Source organism: Furipterus horrens, unplaced genomic scaffold, assembly GCF_987537825.1.
Source record: "Furipterus horrens unplaced genomic scaffold, mFurHor1.1.pri manual_scaffold_2, whole genome shotgun sequence".
In the NCBI taxonomy this organism is placed as follows: Eukaryota; Metazoa; Chordata; class Mammalia; order Chiroptera; family Furipteridae; genus Furipterus; species Furipterus horrens.
In genome coordinates this window covers 14,759,144-14,776,925 of record NW_028327172.1, presented here as the reverse complement: position 1 = coordinate 14,776,925, position 17,782 = coordinate 14,759,144, and the positions used below count along the sequence as shown (strand labels likewise).

At 37.0% G+C, this 17,782-nt stretch overlaps 1 protein-coding gene across 6 annotated transcripts in view; it reads left to right on the top strand.

Annotated features, from left to right (window-relative positions):
* Positions 1–17,782, top strand: part of TTC17 (tetratricopeptide repeat domain 17) — a 94,452-nt gene that overhangs the window by 30,958 nt on the left and 45,712 nt on the right. For all 6 annotated transcript variants that reach the window (XM_090262488.1, XM_090262471.1, XM_090262476.1 and 3 more), the window contains 6 exons: positions 267–413; positions 1,728–1,843; positions 2,000–2,165; positions 3,324–3,401; positions 3,539–3,763; positions 10,068–10,254. In XM_090262488.1, coding sequence (XP_090118614.1) covers positions 267–413; positions 1,728–1,843; positions 2,000–2,165; positions 3,324–3,401; positions 3,539–3,763; positions 10,068–10,254 — 919 coding nt within the window. The remainder of the gene's footprint in view (positions 1–266; positions 414–1,727; positions 1,844–1,999; positions 2,166–3,323; positions 3,402–3,538; positions 3,764–10,067; positions 10,255–17,782) is intronic.

The following is a 17,782-nucleotide window of genomic DNA, read 5'->3' as shown; positions in this document are numbered from 1 at the left end:
CAAAACCTCTAAATCAGCTAATCATTAAACGTAGACTAAATTGTAGAAAGGAAGTAACAGGACAGGAGAACAACCCAATGACGTGGTTGATGGGAAGTTGCTAACTGTGCATCATTATCTCAGAGAATACTGTTGGGGCATAGCTCTGAGAATTAGCAAAAGCTCTGATTTCCTACTGATTTTGAGTCTTCACTAAATGTTTTGGGTTAAGTCTTAGTAACAACTCCTTTTCTACTTTCAATTTGATTGAACTTTTCATTTTCCAGTTTGGTGAAGATTCATCAACCTCCAATATGATGTCTGTGAACTTTGATGTTCCCGCAAATCAGAGTGACATCAGTGATTTGGTCCAGTCTTCTCCTGTAGCCCATTCTGTTCTCTGGATCTGGGGCAGGGACTCTGACGCATACAGGGTAAGTTAATGGAGGGTGATGAGGGCGTTTTCTCAAACTGACAAGCTCTTTTAAGGCAGTAGCTCTCAATATCACTCATTAATATGGCCCTATCACAGTTCAGCTTAGTTCAGCACTTATTAAACTTGTATTAAATGGAAGGCATTCGGCGAGGTAGTAGTTAAGCAAGACACTGGGTCCGCCTTGACTTCTTTCCAGTCAGATGGGGCAGATAGACTTTCTGATTTCAGTTCAGGCATTGAGCTCTGAGTTCAGTCACCAACCCTAACAACTTTCTAAACCTGACCTAAGTATTTGCTTGGATATACTTTTTTGATCAACATTCTTTTATTGAGCTCCCAACTATGTACCAGGCTGGTATTATGAATATAGTATGCAAATTCCTTGCTCTGCTGGAGGTTACATTCCAGCTGAAGATGCAGATAATAAACAAGTTAATAAAGATGTATTTCTAAGCTAAGAAATAACTATATGGAAGTCAATAAAAATACCAAGGTATAAGGACAGATCGTATATTTTTCATTCATTATTAAATTTTCAGAATTTAATTGTTTTTATTCTAACAGAATTAATATAGCCACTTAGGTTTAATTATATGTAAAATAAATTTACCATAGTTTGAGCGCATCAGGATATAAGTTTAGCAAGCCTTTATATTTAGAAAAATGAACATTTTACAAATCAAAAACAATTGTTAAACTTTGGCATTGGCAAAGAAGTGGTCTTAGTTCAGGGGAAAATAGTTTTCTGTGCCAGTTCTATAGGACTGTGTGACAAATCACAAACTTCACCTCAGATTGGCTTAAGCTAAAGAAAATTTGCCCCATATTACAGGAAGTCCAGAGAAAAAGCATAATTTGGGTTTGGTTGATTCAGTGGCTCGGAGATGTCACCCATGACCCATTCATTTCCTTTTCTTAAATTTGCCATCACAGTATTGGTTTCATCCTAAAGCCTCACAGCCAGCAGCAACTGGAGCAAGAAGTTTTTTGCTCCTATGTGGCCTAAGAAACTTAAGACTGGCTTTTCTTTCCCAGAAGCCCCAAGCAAGCCTCCTCTTATGTCTCACTGGTTCACCTGACTTAGGCCTGTCCAATCCGGAACCAGTATGTGGTAAAGCAGGTAGAATTACTGATGTAGACTAATTGCAGTAGAAGGAATATTATACAGTCAACCACAATGTCTACATTTATCTTAAAATAACTAAATTATTGTTTAATTATCGTAGTATATTTATGTTCTTTTAAAAGTTTATTTAGCATGTTGAAATACTGAATTCAAAGAAATTGATGAGAAACTGTCTTTCTTTATTAGGACAAACAGCATATTCTTTGGCCTAAAAGAGCAGATTGTACAGAAAGCTATCCTAGAGTCCCTGTCGGTGGAGAATTGCCAACGTATTTTCTACCTCCGGAAAACAAAGGACTCAGGCAAGTGCTGATGGATTTGGCAAAGCACTTGAATCTGCTTGATTGTCATCTGGCAGTTCTTTGAGAGCACCAGCCTTGCACTTGAAAGGTTAAGTCTTTATCTTGACATCACCCAAACTTTGAAAATATGAATCTTGTTCCTTTTTCTTGTGCCAGGATCCACGAACTCGACAGTGATGATTATTCTTCCGAAGAAGAGGCCCGACCCCCTGACTGTTCCATAACTGACTTCAGAAAAAGCCAGACTCTGTCCTACTTAGTCAAAGAATTAGAGGTCCGCATGGATCTGAAAGCCAAAATGCCAGATGACCATGCACGAAAAGTAAGGCTCACTTAGGCTGATGTTTATTGCTGTCCATTCTGGGTGACTTCACAAGCCCCTTAGGTGGAACAAAAATTAGATAGAAGGCAGTTGTTGAGCTTTAACTTTATACAACTGAAGGAGAGAGTTAAAGAAGTGTTGAAATCCTTAAGAAGTCAGTCATGCTGTTGAAAGGGTGCCAGGAAAGTGTTCCTCGGGGCTGCTATTGACGTAAACCACCTAAGCACTGTTCCCTCGCTGAAAAGGCTACAGAGATTAGGAATGCAACTCTCTGGTGCCTGATGCGGGCCATGCTGACCACTCCAGTTTAGCGTTGCTGGTCCAAACTTCAGAAGTTTATATACACTGAGAGCTTTAAAGATTCTCTTTCCCTGGCCTTATCCACCCTGCTTTAGGGTTATGTGAGGTCCTTAGGTACTTGTATGAATTTGATAACCACTTTGCAAACATTTTTATAAATAAGTTCTGTTATGTTGTTTTCTTTAATTTTGTTATGTGTAACTAGGACTGTTTTATTACTGAGTTATAAATTCTGTATTACATACCATTTCACAGATACAGATGAAAAAATAACCTTTTAACAGAAAAAGCAGACCATCATAATAGCCTCCTTTTAAACTTAATTTTAAAACTGTGAATAGTTACTACTTACATTCAACAAATATTTACTGAGGCAAAAAATGTGCTAGGAACTGTTTGGAGTGCTAGGAATGCCAAGATAAATAGACCATGATACCTGCCTTAGAATTGCTCACAGCTGTATAAAAGCTGCAAGAACATAGACTAATTGAGGATCAGGTGCTTTTCCAGCTAGAAAAGATAGATTATTATTGCATCGGGTATTGTATGCTGTTGTCTTTTGAACAATTTCTCATTTGGTTCTGGACACTTAGGTTGACTTTAATGGGATATAATAGGTCACCTGAATATGTATATGGGGTATATATCTTTCAACTTTTCTTAATTATAGGAAACTAGGGCATACATGTGAGCAGGTCCACACCTGTTGGTATGTCTATGACCTCATGTTATATAATTATAAATATTCAAATTAGCTATTCCTGAGGAGCTCAAGTGGAGACTGCTATCTATAGAAATTCTTTTCAAATGTCTTCCTTGTTATTTTCAATTGAGTCAGTCTTCCTTTTTTGTTTTCAGATCTTGCTTTCCCGTATTAATAACTATACTATCCCAGAAGAAGAAATTGGGTCTTTCTTATTTCACACTATTAATAAGGTGAGTCACCTGCTTCAGACATCTGAAATTTAAGTGCTTAGTAATTACAATTAAAAATTAAAATGCATATATTGAAAATCCTTTTTAGAGCAAGTACTGTATTCTTGTACTAAGTAAAGTATTTGGGGGTTTTTCAGCCAAATGCTCCTGTCTGGCTGATACTCAATGAAGCTGGACTCTACTGGAGAGCAGTAGGAAATAGCACTTTTGCTATTGCTTGTCTTCAGAGAGCTTTGAATTTGGCTCCACTTCAATACCAGGACATTCCTCTTGTGAACTTGGCCAACCTTTTGATTCACTATGGCCTTCATCTTGATGCTGCTAAGCTGCTTCTTCAAGCTTTGGCTATCAATAGCTCTGAGGTAAGGTTTTATGCTTCTTTGTAGCTCCATATGCTGTGTGGGGGTAACTCAGATTCAGGGTAGAATTTCCATATTTTGAGAGCTCGTGAAACATATTTTGTTTTGTTTTATTTTTGATGTGTTAATTTTAAATGAGTGAAATATATAATTATACAGTTAATTTTTTTAGAAAATTACATATAAATAAGAGTGACATAGCCGCTAAAAATAAACTGCCACTATTTTATGTTAGTCTGAAATGTCTGGTTTCTCTTTATCTTATTCATCACAGCATGCACGCTGCTTAATATTATACTGTTTTACAACTGGAATTTATAGATATCTTTATACCAACCAGGCCAGAGCACAGTTTAAATGTTGTTTGGGTTAGGATGGGGAGATGGATATTCAAGCCTTGAACCTCCCACAGACAGTCCGTGGAGTTACATCACTGCTTCGCAGTTAATTCATTTCATAGTTTCTAAGCCATCGCTTCCTTTTTTATCATATTTGAGCATCTCTGAAATAAGGATACATGTTACAATTGATGACATCTTAGGTTTGAGGAAATATAGTTATAATAAATATACAGTTTTAAAAAGTGTGCATGAGTGGTTTAGGTTTATTTGAGATATTCCAGAACTAATATTTTAAGTATGAGGAGAAAATATCGCCTATTAAGAGTGTCATTTGAAATGCATAAATTCATAGCTGGATTTTAAGCAAACATTTATGATTGTTATACTGTGCAACAGGTCAAGTCGCTAAAGAAGTACATCAAATATTTATTGAATGTTTGCTATGTGCCAGGTGTGATGGAAACAGTGGGAACAGACTTTCTCTATGGGGGGGTGGGGAAGTGGGTTTCCAGATAAAAGGTTGAATACAGTTGTATTCCCCCTGATACTTTTCACTTTCTACTGCTACCAGCCAAGGCAATTAGACAGTATTCTTCTGAAGAAAAGAGAGCTCCTTTAGTCATTACTTGCCTTTCTACATTTGAATATTATACTAAAATTTTAACTGTTAAAAACTGTGTACTGAAACAAGAATAAAAAGATAAATTATTGAATCAGGTAGATACCCCCAAATAAACCTTAATGTGAATACCTCATCCACACCTGCCAGCATTTGGAAGTATTTCCTTGTTAAGCTTTTCTTCTTTGTAAATATTTCATAGGATTGCAACTCCACTGTACTGGTGATCTTTAAAATGTATTATAAAAAATAACTTAATACTGCATAGTTTTTATAACCATCAATTTAAACGGTTGTATAAAGGTTCAATGGATATTGAACAGTTTACTGCTCTGTTGTTGGATATTCAGGTTACTGATAGTGCTTAGCTACTATCTATTATCAGTATGGTTTTCTGTATAAGGCCTTTTCTGTGTTCCAGATAAATTTCTTAATAAAGATTGCTAGCACTGGAATTACTAAGAAGAGAATGAATATTTTAATGACTGATACAAAATACCAAACAATCCACCAAAAGATTTGGGACAGTATACATTGCCATAATCAAGGTCTAAACTACTCATTTTCCCTGTATCTTCACCAGAATTGAGCAATTAAAATAACTGCTAACTTTTATTGATTGTGTTCTAGAGCCAGGTAACATAGTGAGCACTTTACATGTAATAACTTACCTGGTTCTCACAACAGTCCTGCAAGATAGGATTTACCCATTTGATAGATAAAGAAACTCCAAGAGATTTGCCAGAAGTCAGCACTCAGATTTGAACCCAGGGAGAAAGGCCACAGAGCACACAATTTTAGCCATTCACACCGCCTCTGAACTTACATTCGTAAAACAAGTTTACTTTAAAATTTTCACTTCTCTGTTGTAATATAAATTTGTTTACTTTTTAATTTTTAAAGTAAAAGTTTATATATGCATTTTACTCATTTTGTTAAAATTTAGTTGTTTAATTTTATATGAACTCTCACATAATAGTCTTTAACTCTGTCATGTTAAAAATATTTTTTTTGTTTTCTTGTCTTAGCTTTTAAAAATTACCTTTAAATTTGTCCATCTTCTCTCTTTTCATTTCTGTTGTTAGACTTAACTTCTTCATAAGAAGTTTGACAAAATTACTTCTGTTTTGTTTGTGTTTTCTATGACTTGTCTTTAAATAGTTAACTCTCAAATATACAAAAACCTTTTCCTGTGTTTTCTTCTAGATGTTTTATAGTTTTATAGTTTTAGGTTGTACATTTAGGTTTATGGTCCATTTCAAGTTAAATTTTCTTTATGATGTGAGGTAGGGATCAAAGTTTATTCATCAAAGCTCATATCCACATAGATATCTGGTTGTACCAGCACCATATCTTCAGAGCACTACCCTTTCCCTGTTGAATCATCTATCACCTTTGCTCTGAACTCCAGACTCCTGTATGCAACAGCTTACTTGACATCTCCACTTCAATGTCTAAAACGCACTCAAACGCTAAAGAGCAAAACTAAGCCTCTTACCATTGTTCCAATTTGTTCTACTCTGTCTTCCCCATTTGAGGAAACAGTAAAGCCAGTAGCTCAGGACAAAAACTTGGAACCTCATTTATACCTTTCTCCTTCTCTCAGGGCAAATTCAATCTATTAGCTAATCATGCTGATTCTATTTTCAAAATATAACTAGAATTTCCCTATTTATTTTTGTCTCTACTGCTGTCTGTACTGGCTGGTTTGGCTCAGTGGATTGAGCGTCGGCCTGCGAGCTAAGTGTCGCTGGTTCAATCTTCCAGTCAGGGCACATCAGAGAAGGAAAACTCTGACTCCAAAAAACCTCCGCTGCCTTGCGGCATACCTCTTCAGGGGAAAGGCTAAGGGAGTAAACCCCGACAGAAAATCCGGAGCCGGAGTCCCTAAGGCGGTTTGACGTTGTAGTCAACACCGGCAACTCCTGCGGCGCACCTGAAGCCAAGCTGTATTGACTCCGTCTTTCCCTTGGATCCTTCAGCTGCGAAGAGAGGGGGGCTCTGCTGCATGGGCAACAGCAGACCCTCCATATCACCCTGCCCAGGCTCTGTAGCTTCATCGAGGCTCTGTGGCTTCAGCTTCACTGGAGAGTGCAGATAGACTCTTAAGAAGCTACACCATCGTCTCTCGAGACGGATGGCTGCCGACGACGACGACTGCTGTCTAATCTAAACCACCATTATCTTTTATCTGGATTATTTTAGTAGCCGCCTAACTAGCTTCTCTGATTTTGACATTTGTCCCCCTACAATCTATTCACAATATAGCAACCAGTCAGATCCTTATTAAAAGATAATAATAATAAATGTCATCTGTTTCTTCAGATCTCTGCAGTGGTTCCCATGTACTTTATAGTAAAAGACAATAATTTACATGGTGTAAAAATCCTACGTTACCTTGTTTCTTTTTTACCTCATCTCCATGAGATGAATCCTTTGCCCATTCTATTCTAGCCTCACTTGCTTCGTTGCATTGCCTTGAATGTGCTGGTCGTGCTCCCACCTCAGGGCCTTTGCACTTCCTATTCTCTGTGCTTGGAATACTTCACCCCCCCACCAAGATTTCTCCTCCATATCCTTAAAATCTTTTACAAATACTACTCAGTAAGTCCTTCTCTTATTACTCTATTTAAAATGGCACTCCTTCCCCACTCTAGTATTACTTATATCTCTTCCCTGCTACACTTTTCTCTGTCACATTTTCTTCACAATTGTGTAACACCAAGCTATACAATCCACAAGGGCAGGGATTTATCTTTCCTATTTTCTGTTGTATCCCCAGTATCTAAAGCAGTGTATGAAACATCAGTAAATATTAAGTAATTATTTTCTAGATGAATTGATGAGAATTTATCATTTTTTCCAAAGTGCTTACTAGTTTATCTCAATACAAGGTATTTGCACAGCCATCATTCTGGACATAGCAATAATCACAACACTGTTTTCTAATGCAAAATATGAAGATAAATTTAAAATCAAGGTGTTGGGATTTAATTTTCTGTCTAGAGTGAACCACTAAGTAATACTTTACATGTAATTTGAAAACTACTTGGATTAGGCCTCTTTAATCTGGGATATTTTGCATACCTTGGCTTGGTACATGAGACATTTTGGATGACCTAACAGCCTGAATCAAAAGCAAGTAGTTGGGTGAATCATAGGGATATATTGTGCATTTGGAGAATAAAACATCCTTAGATCTTTTGAAGTATTTTAAATCATAAAGTAAGTGTAGAATAAATGGTTTGTACACAAGCAAATTACAAAAATACTAATAAGCATAGGTGTATTGCAGCTAAAACAACCTAAACTGAATACTTTGGGCTGCTTTTTAAAACAAAGCCCCAACAAACAATTGGAAAACAGAATACAAGAATTATTTATAATAGCTTCAAAAAATCTGATACCTAGAAATAAATCTAAAGGAAGATGTATAAGATTTTTATACTGATTACAAAACATTGATAAGAGGAAGAAGACCTAAATAAGTGGAGATATACATCATATTCATGGATTGGAAGATTCAATATTAAGATGTAAGTTCTCTCCAAATTGACTTATAGATTCACTTCATAGGTGTTGTTTTTCTCTCAGCAATTGCATGTATATGTGTGTGTAAATTGATAAGTTCATTCTTAAGTCCACGTAGAAAGGGATCTAGAATAGCCAAAAAGAATTTGTGTTGAAAGGGAGAAAAACAGAGTTGGGAGACTTATGTTACTAGATTTCAGGACTGGTTGTAATTAAGCCTGTATGGTATTGCCACAAATATAATCAAGTATATCAATGGAACAACAATAGAGAAATTAGAAATAGGGCCCCATGTATATGGTCGCCTGATTTATGACAAAGGCACATCTGTAGTTCAGTGTGGGACAGGGGGAGGACGTTTGGTTTTTTAATGAACAGTGCTGGGGTACTTGGATAACCCATAAAGGGAAAAAAAGAACCTTTACTCCTACCACATTGTACACAAAATTAATTTAAGGTGGATCATGTTCCAAAATGTGAAAGATAAAACAATAAAGCTTCTTGATAAAAAAACAGGAGAAAGTCTTCATGACCTTACACTGGGCAAAGATTTCAAAAAGCACTAACTATAATTCAAAAAATATATATAAACATCATTAAAATTAAGAATGTCTGTCTATCGAAAGATGCCATTAAGAGAATGAAAAGGAAAACCACAGACTGGGAGAAGATATTTATTTGCACTAAATATTTCCCACAAAGGTCTCATAACTTGTATGTATATGTGTGTGTGTGTGTGTGTGTGTGTGTGTGTGTGTGAAGTTCTTCAAATCAATAAGGAAAAGACTCCATTTTTTCAAATGGGGAAAACAACAGGCACTGCAGAAATGAGGATATCCAAATGGCCAATAAGCACAGGAAAAAATATTTAACATCATTACTAATTAAGGAAATGCATATTAAAAACACAGTGGGATGCTACTTCATCATCTCACGAAATAGCTAATTTAAAAAGACTGACCGAGTCAGCAAATTCTCATACTAACTGGTAGGAGTATAAATCTATACATTCACTTTGGGGAACTATTTGGTTTTATCTCCTAAAACTAGGTATATGCCCCCCCACTTAGGAACCACTGCTAAGTGTATACCCAAGGAAAATGAGTACATAATGGCTATCAAAAGGCCTTTACAAGAATATTGATAGGAGCTTTATTTATAATAACCAAAAACTAGAGACACTTCAGTCTATCAGTAAGAGAGTAGATGAACACACTGTGGTACTATATTCATGTGATGCAACATTACACATTATTTTTAAAAGAATTAACTACTGATACACAAAAACATTCAATTTCTTGAATCTTAGTTTTGTGTGAAAGGAGCTACAAAAGGGTACGTATTGAATATACACATAAGAGAACATGCTGTTCCATTCCATTTATATGAAGTTCAAGAAGAGGCAAAGCTGATCTATAGAAGTCACAACGTCACAACAGGGGTTACCTCTGGGACTGGGGTTGACTTGCCCCAGGGATCCTCTTGGAGCACTAGAAATGTTCTAAATATTTTTTTTTATATCTTGAGATGAGTGGTGGTTAAGGGATCTATATGTACATAAAAATTCATTGATCTATATACACTAATACTAGTTTACATTACACACTTTAGGTATTTTTTTATATTAGGAAAAAGGTAAAAGATAAATTTATATTTGTGTTACACAGTTTAGAAATGGCTGGTGTAAATAAAGTGGACAGTTAGCCATTAACTTTTATGAAGTAACAAAAAAAAGAAAAGAAAAACCTATAATGTAAAGGTTTGGTAATTCTCAGAAAATATTAATTTATTAACATTTTGCTGATTTTTTTTTCAGCCCCTGACCTTTTTGAGCCTGGGAAATGCTTACCTTGCTCTGAAGAATATCAGTGGGGCACTTGAGGCCTTTAGACAGGCTTTGAAATTAACTACCAAATGCCCAGAGTGTGAAAGCAGCCTGAAGTTGATTCGCTGTATGCAGTTTTATCCTTTTCTGTACAACATCACCTCTTCTGTTTGCAGTGGTAAGCAGCTGTTAAGTGCTGGCAAAATAATTTCAACCACAATTCCTATTCTGATCAATAACACAGAAAATTATTTTCTCAATTTTCCCCAAGGATATTACATAACTAGTATAATTCTAGATACATAGGAAAGTAGTTATTTATTACTTACCATACAGATGCCGCAGGGTGTTAGGCTTAATTCTCTCCCAGAACCCTAGTTGAGAAAGGCTGACCAAAGTATATTCAGCTAGGGTTGGTAGGCTGTGAGGTTTTTTTTTTCCCTTTTCCCCAAATCTCTGATGTTTTATAATGACTGATATTTATGGTTAGAGATTTTTTTTTTCTGTCCATGAATTCAAACTGTGTAGTGAGATCTGAAGCGGGTTTTCTATGTTCACTCACTGAAGTGCAACCCCTTGGCTGTCAGTGAAGGTGATCCAAGCCTTTACTCACCTCTAAAATAGTGGTATCTCTTAGCATGCGTCAACTTTTCTTCCAAAGCTCCTGTGCAATTTATACATATGCATGTGCATATGTGTATACACCTGGGTCAAAACATTTCAGTTAATATCTAAATTATTGTAAATTTATCAGTTAGAGCTCTCTAAGAGTTCCATGATATTTGTTTAAACTTTACTACAAGAAAAAATTGAATTTGACTTGAATTACAGGAGGTACAGTTTACATATGTGTGGATCCTCAGTACCTCACCATTGTAGAGCACACAGTGGGTGCTCCATTAATGTTTGAATTTAATTGTAGTATTCAAGCAGCGGGGCTATCTGTTCAGCTCCTTCACTTCATTATTAAAAAAAAAAACAAAGAGTGGCACCCACCTGGTTAAGTGACTTGTACAAAAGATAATCAGTAATTACTAGTAGGTTTGGCACCCAAACTGGTTTTCCTATGTCCCCGTACTAGAGTGCCTTAGGATTTCAGTGCAAGCACAAGCAGTAAGTAGTGCTTACATTTTTTAAAAATGTCAGAGCCTGGTCCTTTAGTGTAGAAACCAAAAACCTCTCAGAAACGTAACTCCAAAGCCTAGTCGTAGGGCTAGAGGTCTTGCAAGAATGCTGAAGGTCGTAGACTCTGATTCAGCAAGGCAGCGTAGTGGAGTGCCTAGGACGAGACTCAATCCCTGTAAACTTGTGTCCTCATCTATACAATGAAAGACAATAAAAATCTATCTCATATACCTGTTGGGAGAATTAAATGAGATTCTTATAGGTGTTGGGTAAAAGTAAGTAGAAATGCATTATGTATACAAAGTATTCAGAGCTTTAGCGGTGCAAGTTAGGGATCTTTATCTCCTACACAATCCTAGAAAATGTTTTGTACTTACCTAAGGACAGCCTTGTAAGCAAGGTTTCACTTTTTTCATTGGGCTGCTTATATATTAATAGAATCTGTTACTTTCTTTACCTCCTATCATCTCCCTCCTCTCTTGATTTATTTCTGTTACTAAGAAGAAGGTTTTGAAAGTAATAATGTCCCTTTTCTAAAAAGCCTTTTCCTTACATTAGTTTTATATGCTTTTGCTTAGTGTTTTTTTTTTAATAAGATGCCCTTTTATTTTATTTTTTTAATTTTTGTTTATTCTATTACAGTTGTCCCAATTTCTTCCCTCTTTGCCCTCCTCCACCCAGTCCACCTCCCACTCCCACAGTGCATCCCACACCACTGTCCATGTCCATTGGTCATTCATACATGTTCTTTGACTGATACCTTTCCCTTCTTTCTATCATCCCCCCACCTCTTCCTCTGGCAGTTGTCAGTCTGTTCTGTTTCCATATCTCTGGTTCTGTTTTGCTCTTAAATTATTTTGTTCATTAGATATCTCTTACAAGTGAGATCATAAGCTATTTGTCTTCCACCAACTGGCTTATTTGAGTTAGCATCATAGTCTTCAGTTCCATCCATTCTGTGGCAAAGGATAGGAATTCCTTCCTCTTTCTTTTGCTGCGTAGTATTCCATTGTTTAGAGGTACCACAGTTTTTTAATCCATTCGTCTGTCGATGGGGGCTTAGGCTAATTCCAACACTTGGCTATTGTAAATAGTGCTGCTATGAACATAGGGTGCGTAAGTTCTTTTCATTGGTGTTTCAGCCTTCTTAGGATACATTCCCAGCAGTGGAATAGCTGAGTCCAAAGGCAGCTCCATCTTTAATTTTTTGAGGAAATTCCATACTGTTTTCCACAGTGGCTGCACCAGTCTGCATTCCCACCAGCAGTGCACTAGGGTTCCCCTTTCTCCATGTCCTCACCAGAACTCGTTTGTTGATTTATTGATGATGGCCATTCTGTCAAGTCTGAGGTGCTATCTCATTGTGGTTTTAATTTGCATCTCTCTGATGGTTAGTGATGTTGAGCATTTTTTCATGTGTCTATGGGCCCTCTTTATGTCCTCTTCGGAGAAGTGTGTGTTCAGGTCCTTTTCCCATTTTTTAATTCAATTGTTTGTCCTCCTGGTGTTGAGTCATATGAGTTCTTTATATATTTTGGAGATTAGAACCTTGTCTGATATATCATTGGCAAATATGTTCACCCATACAATCTGTTCCCTTTTCATTTTGATGATGGTTTCTTTAGCTGTGCAGAAGCTTTTGAATTTGACATAGTCCCATTTGTTTATTTTTTTCCTTTATTTCCCTTGCTCTAGGAGATGTATCGGCAAAAATATTGCTACATGGAATATCTGAAATGTTCCTGCCTATGTTTTCCTCTAGGACTTCTATGGTATCACAATTTACATTTAAGTCTTTATCCATTTTGAGTTCATTGTGATGTAATTATGGTGTAAGTTGGTGGTCTAGTTTCATTTTTTTTGCATGTACTAGTCCAGTTCTCCCAACAGTATTTATTGAAGAGGCTGTTTTTACTCTATTGTATGCTCATGCCCCCTTTGTCAAATATTAACTGACCATAGAGACATGGGTTTATTTCTGGGCTCTCTATTCTGATCCGTTGATCTATATGTCTGTTCTTATGCCAGTTCCAGAGTGGTCTTGTAGTATAGTTTGATATCAGGTATTGTGATCCATTCAACTTTGTTCTTCTTTCTTAAGATCGATGTGGCTATTTGGAGTCTCTTTGGTTCCATATAACTTTTTGAATTATTTGTTCTAGGTCTGTGAAATATGCGATTGATATTTCAATAGGAATGGTGTCGAATCTATAGATGATGTTAATTCTTCCAAACTGTGAGCAGGGTATATGCTCAATTTCTTAAAAGTGTTCTGTAGTTTTTCAAGTATAGGTCTTTTACCTCCTTGGTTAAATTTATTCCTAAGTACTTTATTTTTTTGTTGTTGCTATTGTGAATGGGATTTTTTATTAGTTTTTCTTTCTGATAGTTCCTTGTTGGTGTACAAAAATGCCATGAGTATTTGTTTCTTGAAATTTATTCTTATGTTACTCATGTCAAGAGAGGAAATTCAATTGTCTTGAAATTTTTTCCCAGAACATAACTTCAACTAGCTCAAGAAACTACTAACTTGAAATAGACCTTTCTTAAAGTTGTAGTGTCTGATAGTGCAGATTATCCCAAGAATATTATTGGATCCAGTACAATAACATTAAAAAAAAATAATTGGGAGAGGAATACAACTACTTCAAAACAAAGGATAACTAGAAATTCCAGAAAATAAAACTACACGGAAGTCCAACATATGAAGTTATAAACCAGCGGTGCCATTTGGGCAGGTAAGAGTTAAAGAGGGCAGTGCTGTTTGCGGTCCCACCCGGAGCGCGGGCGGCGAGGAATCCCGGCGGCGAGGAATCCCGGCTGCGCAAGCCCCTGGCGGTGCGCGACCCCGGCGCTGGGGAGAGCGGCCGCCGCATCGCCTTGAACAGTGAGGCCCAGGGGGACGGGAGGACGGATCCCAGTCTCCTAGCTGAATAACTGTGTGAATCCATCTTGGACCCCCGCCCCCAAAGAAAGCACCACAGGGCTGCGGAATAGGTCGTGGACAGGCAGGCGCCGGTCGCTGATTTGTGACGCCAAACGGCGCCCGCCGGTCGCTGGGTCATTACGAGTACACAGGCACTGCCCCCGACAGCCGGCCCAAGAAAACAAAACGCATCTGTCAAAATGAGGCAGACAACTATAGAAATACCGGTGACACAACTCACCAGACAGCAGATAGAGAACCTGACAGATGAACAGATAAGAAACCTGTCAGAGGCTCAGTTCTGGGCCATTGTTATCAGGTGGCTTACAGAATTCACAAAAGAGCAGGAAAAAGATAAGAAAGAAGCGAAAAAATTTCATAACGAAAGGAACAAAACCGCATACGAGATAGAAGGTGAGAAAAAATCCAGAGTCCATTTCAACAAACTGGAATATGGAGAAGGAACAAGCAGTCAACCAATGCAGCGAGAGGAAATGGGAAGCAACAATGAGAGGATCAGAAACCTCTGGGACAGCTATAAAAGGCCCAACATAAGAATCATTGGTTTGCCAGAGAATGAGGAAGATGAACTAGAACTTGAAAAATTGAGTGAAAATATAATAAAGGAGAACTTCCCAGACTTGGGGAAGGGAATAGACTTGCAGGTCCAGGAAGCAAGGAGAGTTCCCAAGAGACTGGACCCAGGGAGAACCACTCCAAGACACATTATAATCAAAATGTCAAAAATTAAAGATAAAGAGAGAATCTTAAAAGCAGCAAGAGAGAAGAAAAGAATTATGTACAAAGGGGTCCCAATTAGACTATCAGCTGACTTCTCAAGGGAGACCCTACAGACAAGAAGGGACTGGCAAGAAATATTCAAAGTAATGAAAATCCAAAACCTACAACCACGAATACTCTATCCAGCGAAATTGTCATTCAGAATAGAAGGACAGAGAAAGTGTTTCCAGGACAAAATAAAACTGAAAGAGTTCATTAGATCCAAACCACTGTTATATGAGATGTTAAAGGGACTGGTTTAAAAAAACAAGCTAGGGAGATGAAACAAAGGCAAACTAAACAGGCAACGAGAGTGGAAAAGGAACTGTGGGTACGGGAAGCATATTGGGGGGAGGTCAACAGGGAGGGGGAATGGGGAAAGGGAGGGAGATGATATAGGAATTGGGGATCAAGGTAGGAGGGAATGGAATAGACGGAGAGAGGTTGGGAGGAACTGTATGCACAACTAATGGACATAATCTAAAAGGGGGGGACAACTGGAGGGAGGGGGGCCACCGGGTGGAGGGGAGCAGAGGGAAGGGAAATTGGCACAAATGTAATATTTTAATCAATAAAACACATTAAATCTGAAAAAAAAAAAATAATAATAATTGGGAAGTGCCTTGGCTGCCGTGGCTCAGTGGATTGAGCGTCGGCCTGCGAGCCAAGTGTCACTGGTTCGATTCCCAGTCAGGGCACATGACTAGGTTGCACGTCAGGTCCCCAGTTGGGGGCACTAGTGAGAGGCAACCACACAGTGATATTTCTCTCCCTCTCTTTCTCCTTTCCCCTCTCTCTAAAAATAAATAAATTAAATAAATAAATAAATTATACAAAATAATAATAATAATTGGGAAGTGAGAATACCTTTTTAATTCTTTTAGAAAGAACTCAATAATTAATAATTTTTAAAGTGTAGCTCTTTATACATTGTAGTTAACTAGTTTAGAAGAGAATCTAACACTGCTAGCCCTAAATAAACACTGCTACCCTCTAATACAAGTGTATGCTATAGCAGTTTGTAGGTTTAAAAACTCATTGATGGTACTGAATTAATTTCAGTCTTGGATTTTTCTTTTGATAGTGTTTTTTGTACTTATTTCCACAGTAATCCTGTTCATTCACAGTTGCTTTGCTGAGTCCCAGCTTTGAAAGCTGAAATTTTAAACAAACATCTGTAGAAACCATGAATTTATATTTGAAAACCTAAACAGTTGCAATTGCTCAAGTTATCTCAGAGCTTTTACTAAAGGGTTAAAAAGAGACAAAAACCTCTGAATAATTATTAGAATTTCTATACATTCAGATGATCTGTGTGCTTTTGCTTTTTCATTTTTGCAATATTGAAATAAGCTTCCTAAGTTATTTTACTTGTCTGACATTATTGTCTGAAGTTTTGATTATAACAGTACAAAGGTTTCAAGAGATTGATAAGGCTCATGCTTTCTATATATTAATCAAGGAATTCATAATAGTTTTAATTAGACAAGAATTTAAACTGTCTATCCATTCCATCCTTTTCTAAAAAACTACCAATTTTTAAAACTCTTTAGATAAGCCTTTCAAAATCAAAAATACCTAAGTACTCTTGGGAAACTTTTTAAAATAACTTCTCTGATCACTGTTGTTAATCTCCCTACAAATTATTTTCTTTAAAGAGTCATATTAGTAACTATTTTTACAACAGCTTGTAGTATAATATAATGTCTTGGGTCATATGAACTTAATGGTAAAATTATAGTCAGTATATTAAAATCAGCAAGTATTTTATTGCTTTTCATATATAATTGTGGAATTTTCACACAGATTTTCTGTTTATGTTTCTTGGAATATCTGCACAGGTAATGTATTCTGTTACCTTTGAATACTGATTCATTCAGCTTAAAATTAAATAATCACTATGCTCATAAATTTTTTCTACTTATAAAGATTTTATAGCTAAAAATGTGTCAGTACAGGATTATTTAGTTTGTAGGTTTTCCACACTTTTAATAATCTAGAAATCATTTTACTGACTGCCATTTGCTTGGTACATATGTTCTTATAGCAACTGCTTATCATCTCTCTCCCTTGAATACCATTTGATTAAGCCTTTTCTTTTATAGATAGTTTTACCATTTCAAGGATGCTGGGAAGGAAAAGTTAATTGATTGATTTTTTAATTGCCCACTCTCAAGTTGACTGCAAAAGAGAGGCTAGTTTTGACTAAATATATTATTTCAGCAGTTTTGAAATACGAGGTCTGCCCAGAAAGTATCCAACCATTTACTATGAAAAATAGACAGTTATTGAAGAAGATACAAGAAACATTGTTTGTAGGACAATGATGCCTCAGTCCCCTTCAAAGTAGACACCTTGAGACCTCACACAGTTCTCCCAGCATCTCTTCCACTGTTCAAAATACTCTCCAAAATTCTTTGTTGGAAATGCCATCAGCTGCCTTGTCATATCTTCCCTTTCAAAGGTGATTTTAGTTCCGGGAAAAGCCAAAGTCTCAGGGCACCAAATCTGGGCTGTAGGGTGGCTGAGTCACCTGGGTGATTAGATGTTTCACAAAAAGACTGCGATGTGTTATGTGAATAGGCATGTTGTTGTAATGAAGCTGCCAATCACCAGTTGCATCTATTTTTGTCCTATTTCATCTCTCATTGAGGTAGTGCTCCTTATTAATTGTTTGGCCTGGAGGGTCATACTCATGATGGACAACACCTTCTCAATCAAAAAATACAGTGGACATGGTCTTGATCTTGCTGCAACTTTGCTGCGCCTTTTTTAGGCGTGGAGAACCAGGTGACTTCCATTGGGACAACTGGGCCTTCATTTCCAGATCACAGCCATAGACCCACGATTCACCTCAGTTATGATCTTCTTGAGG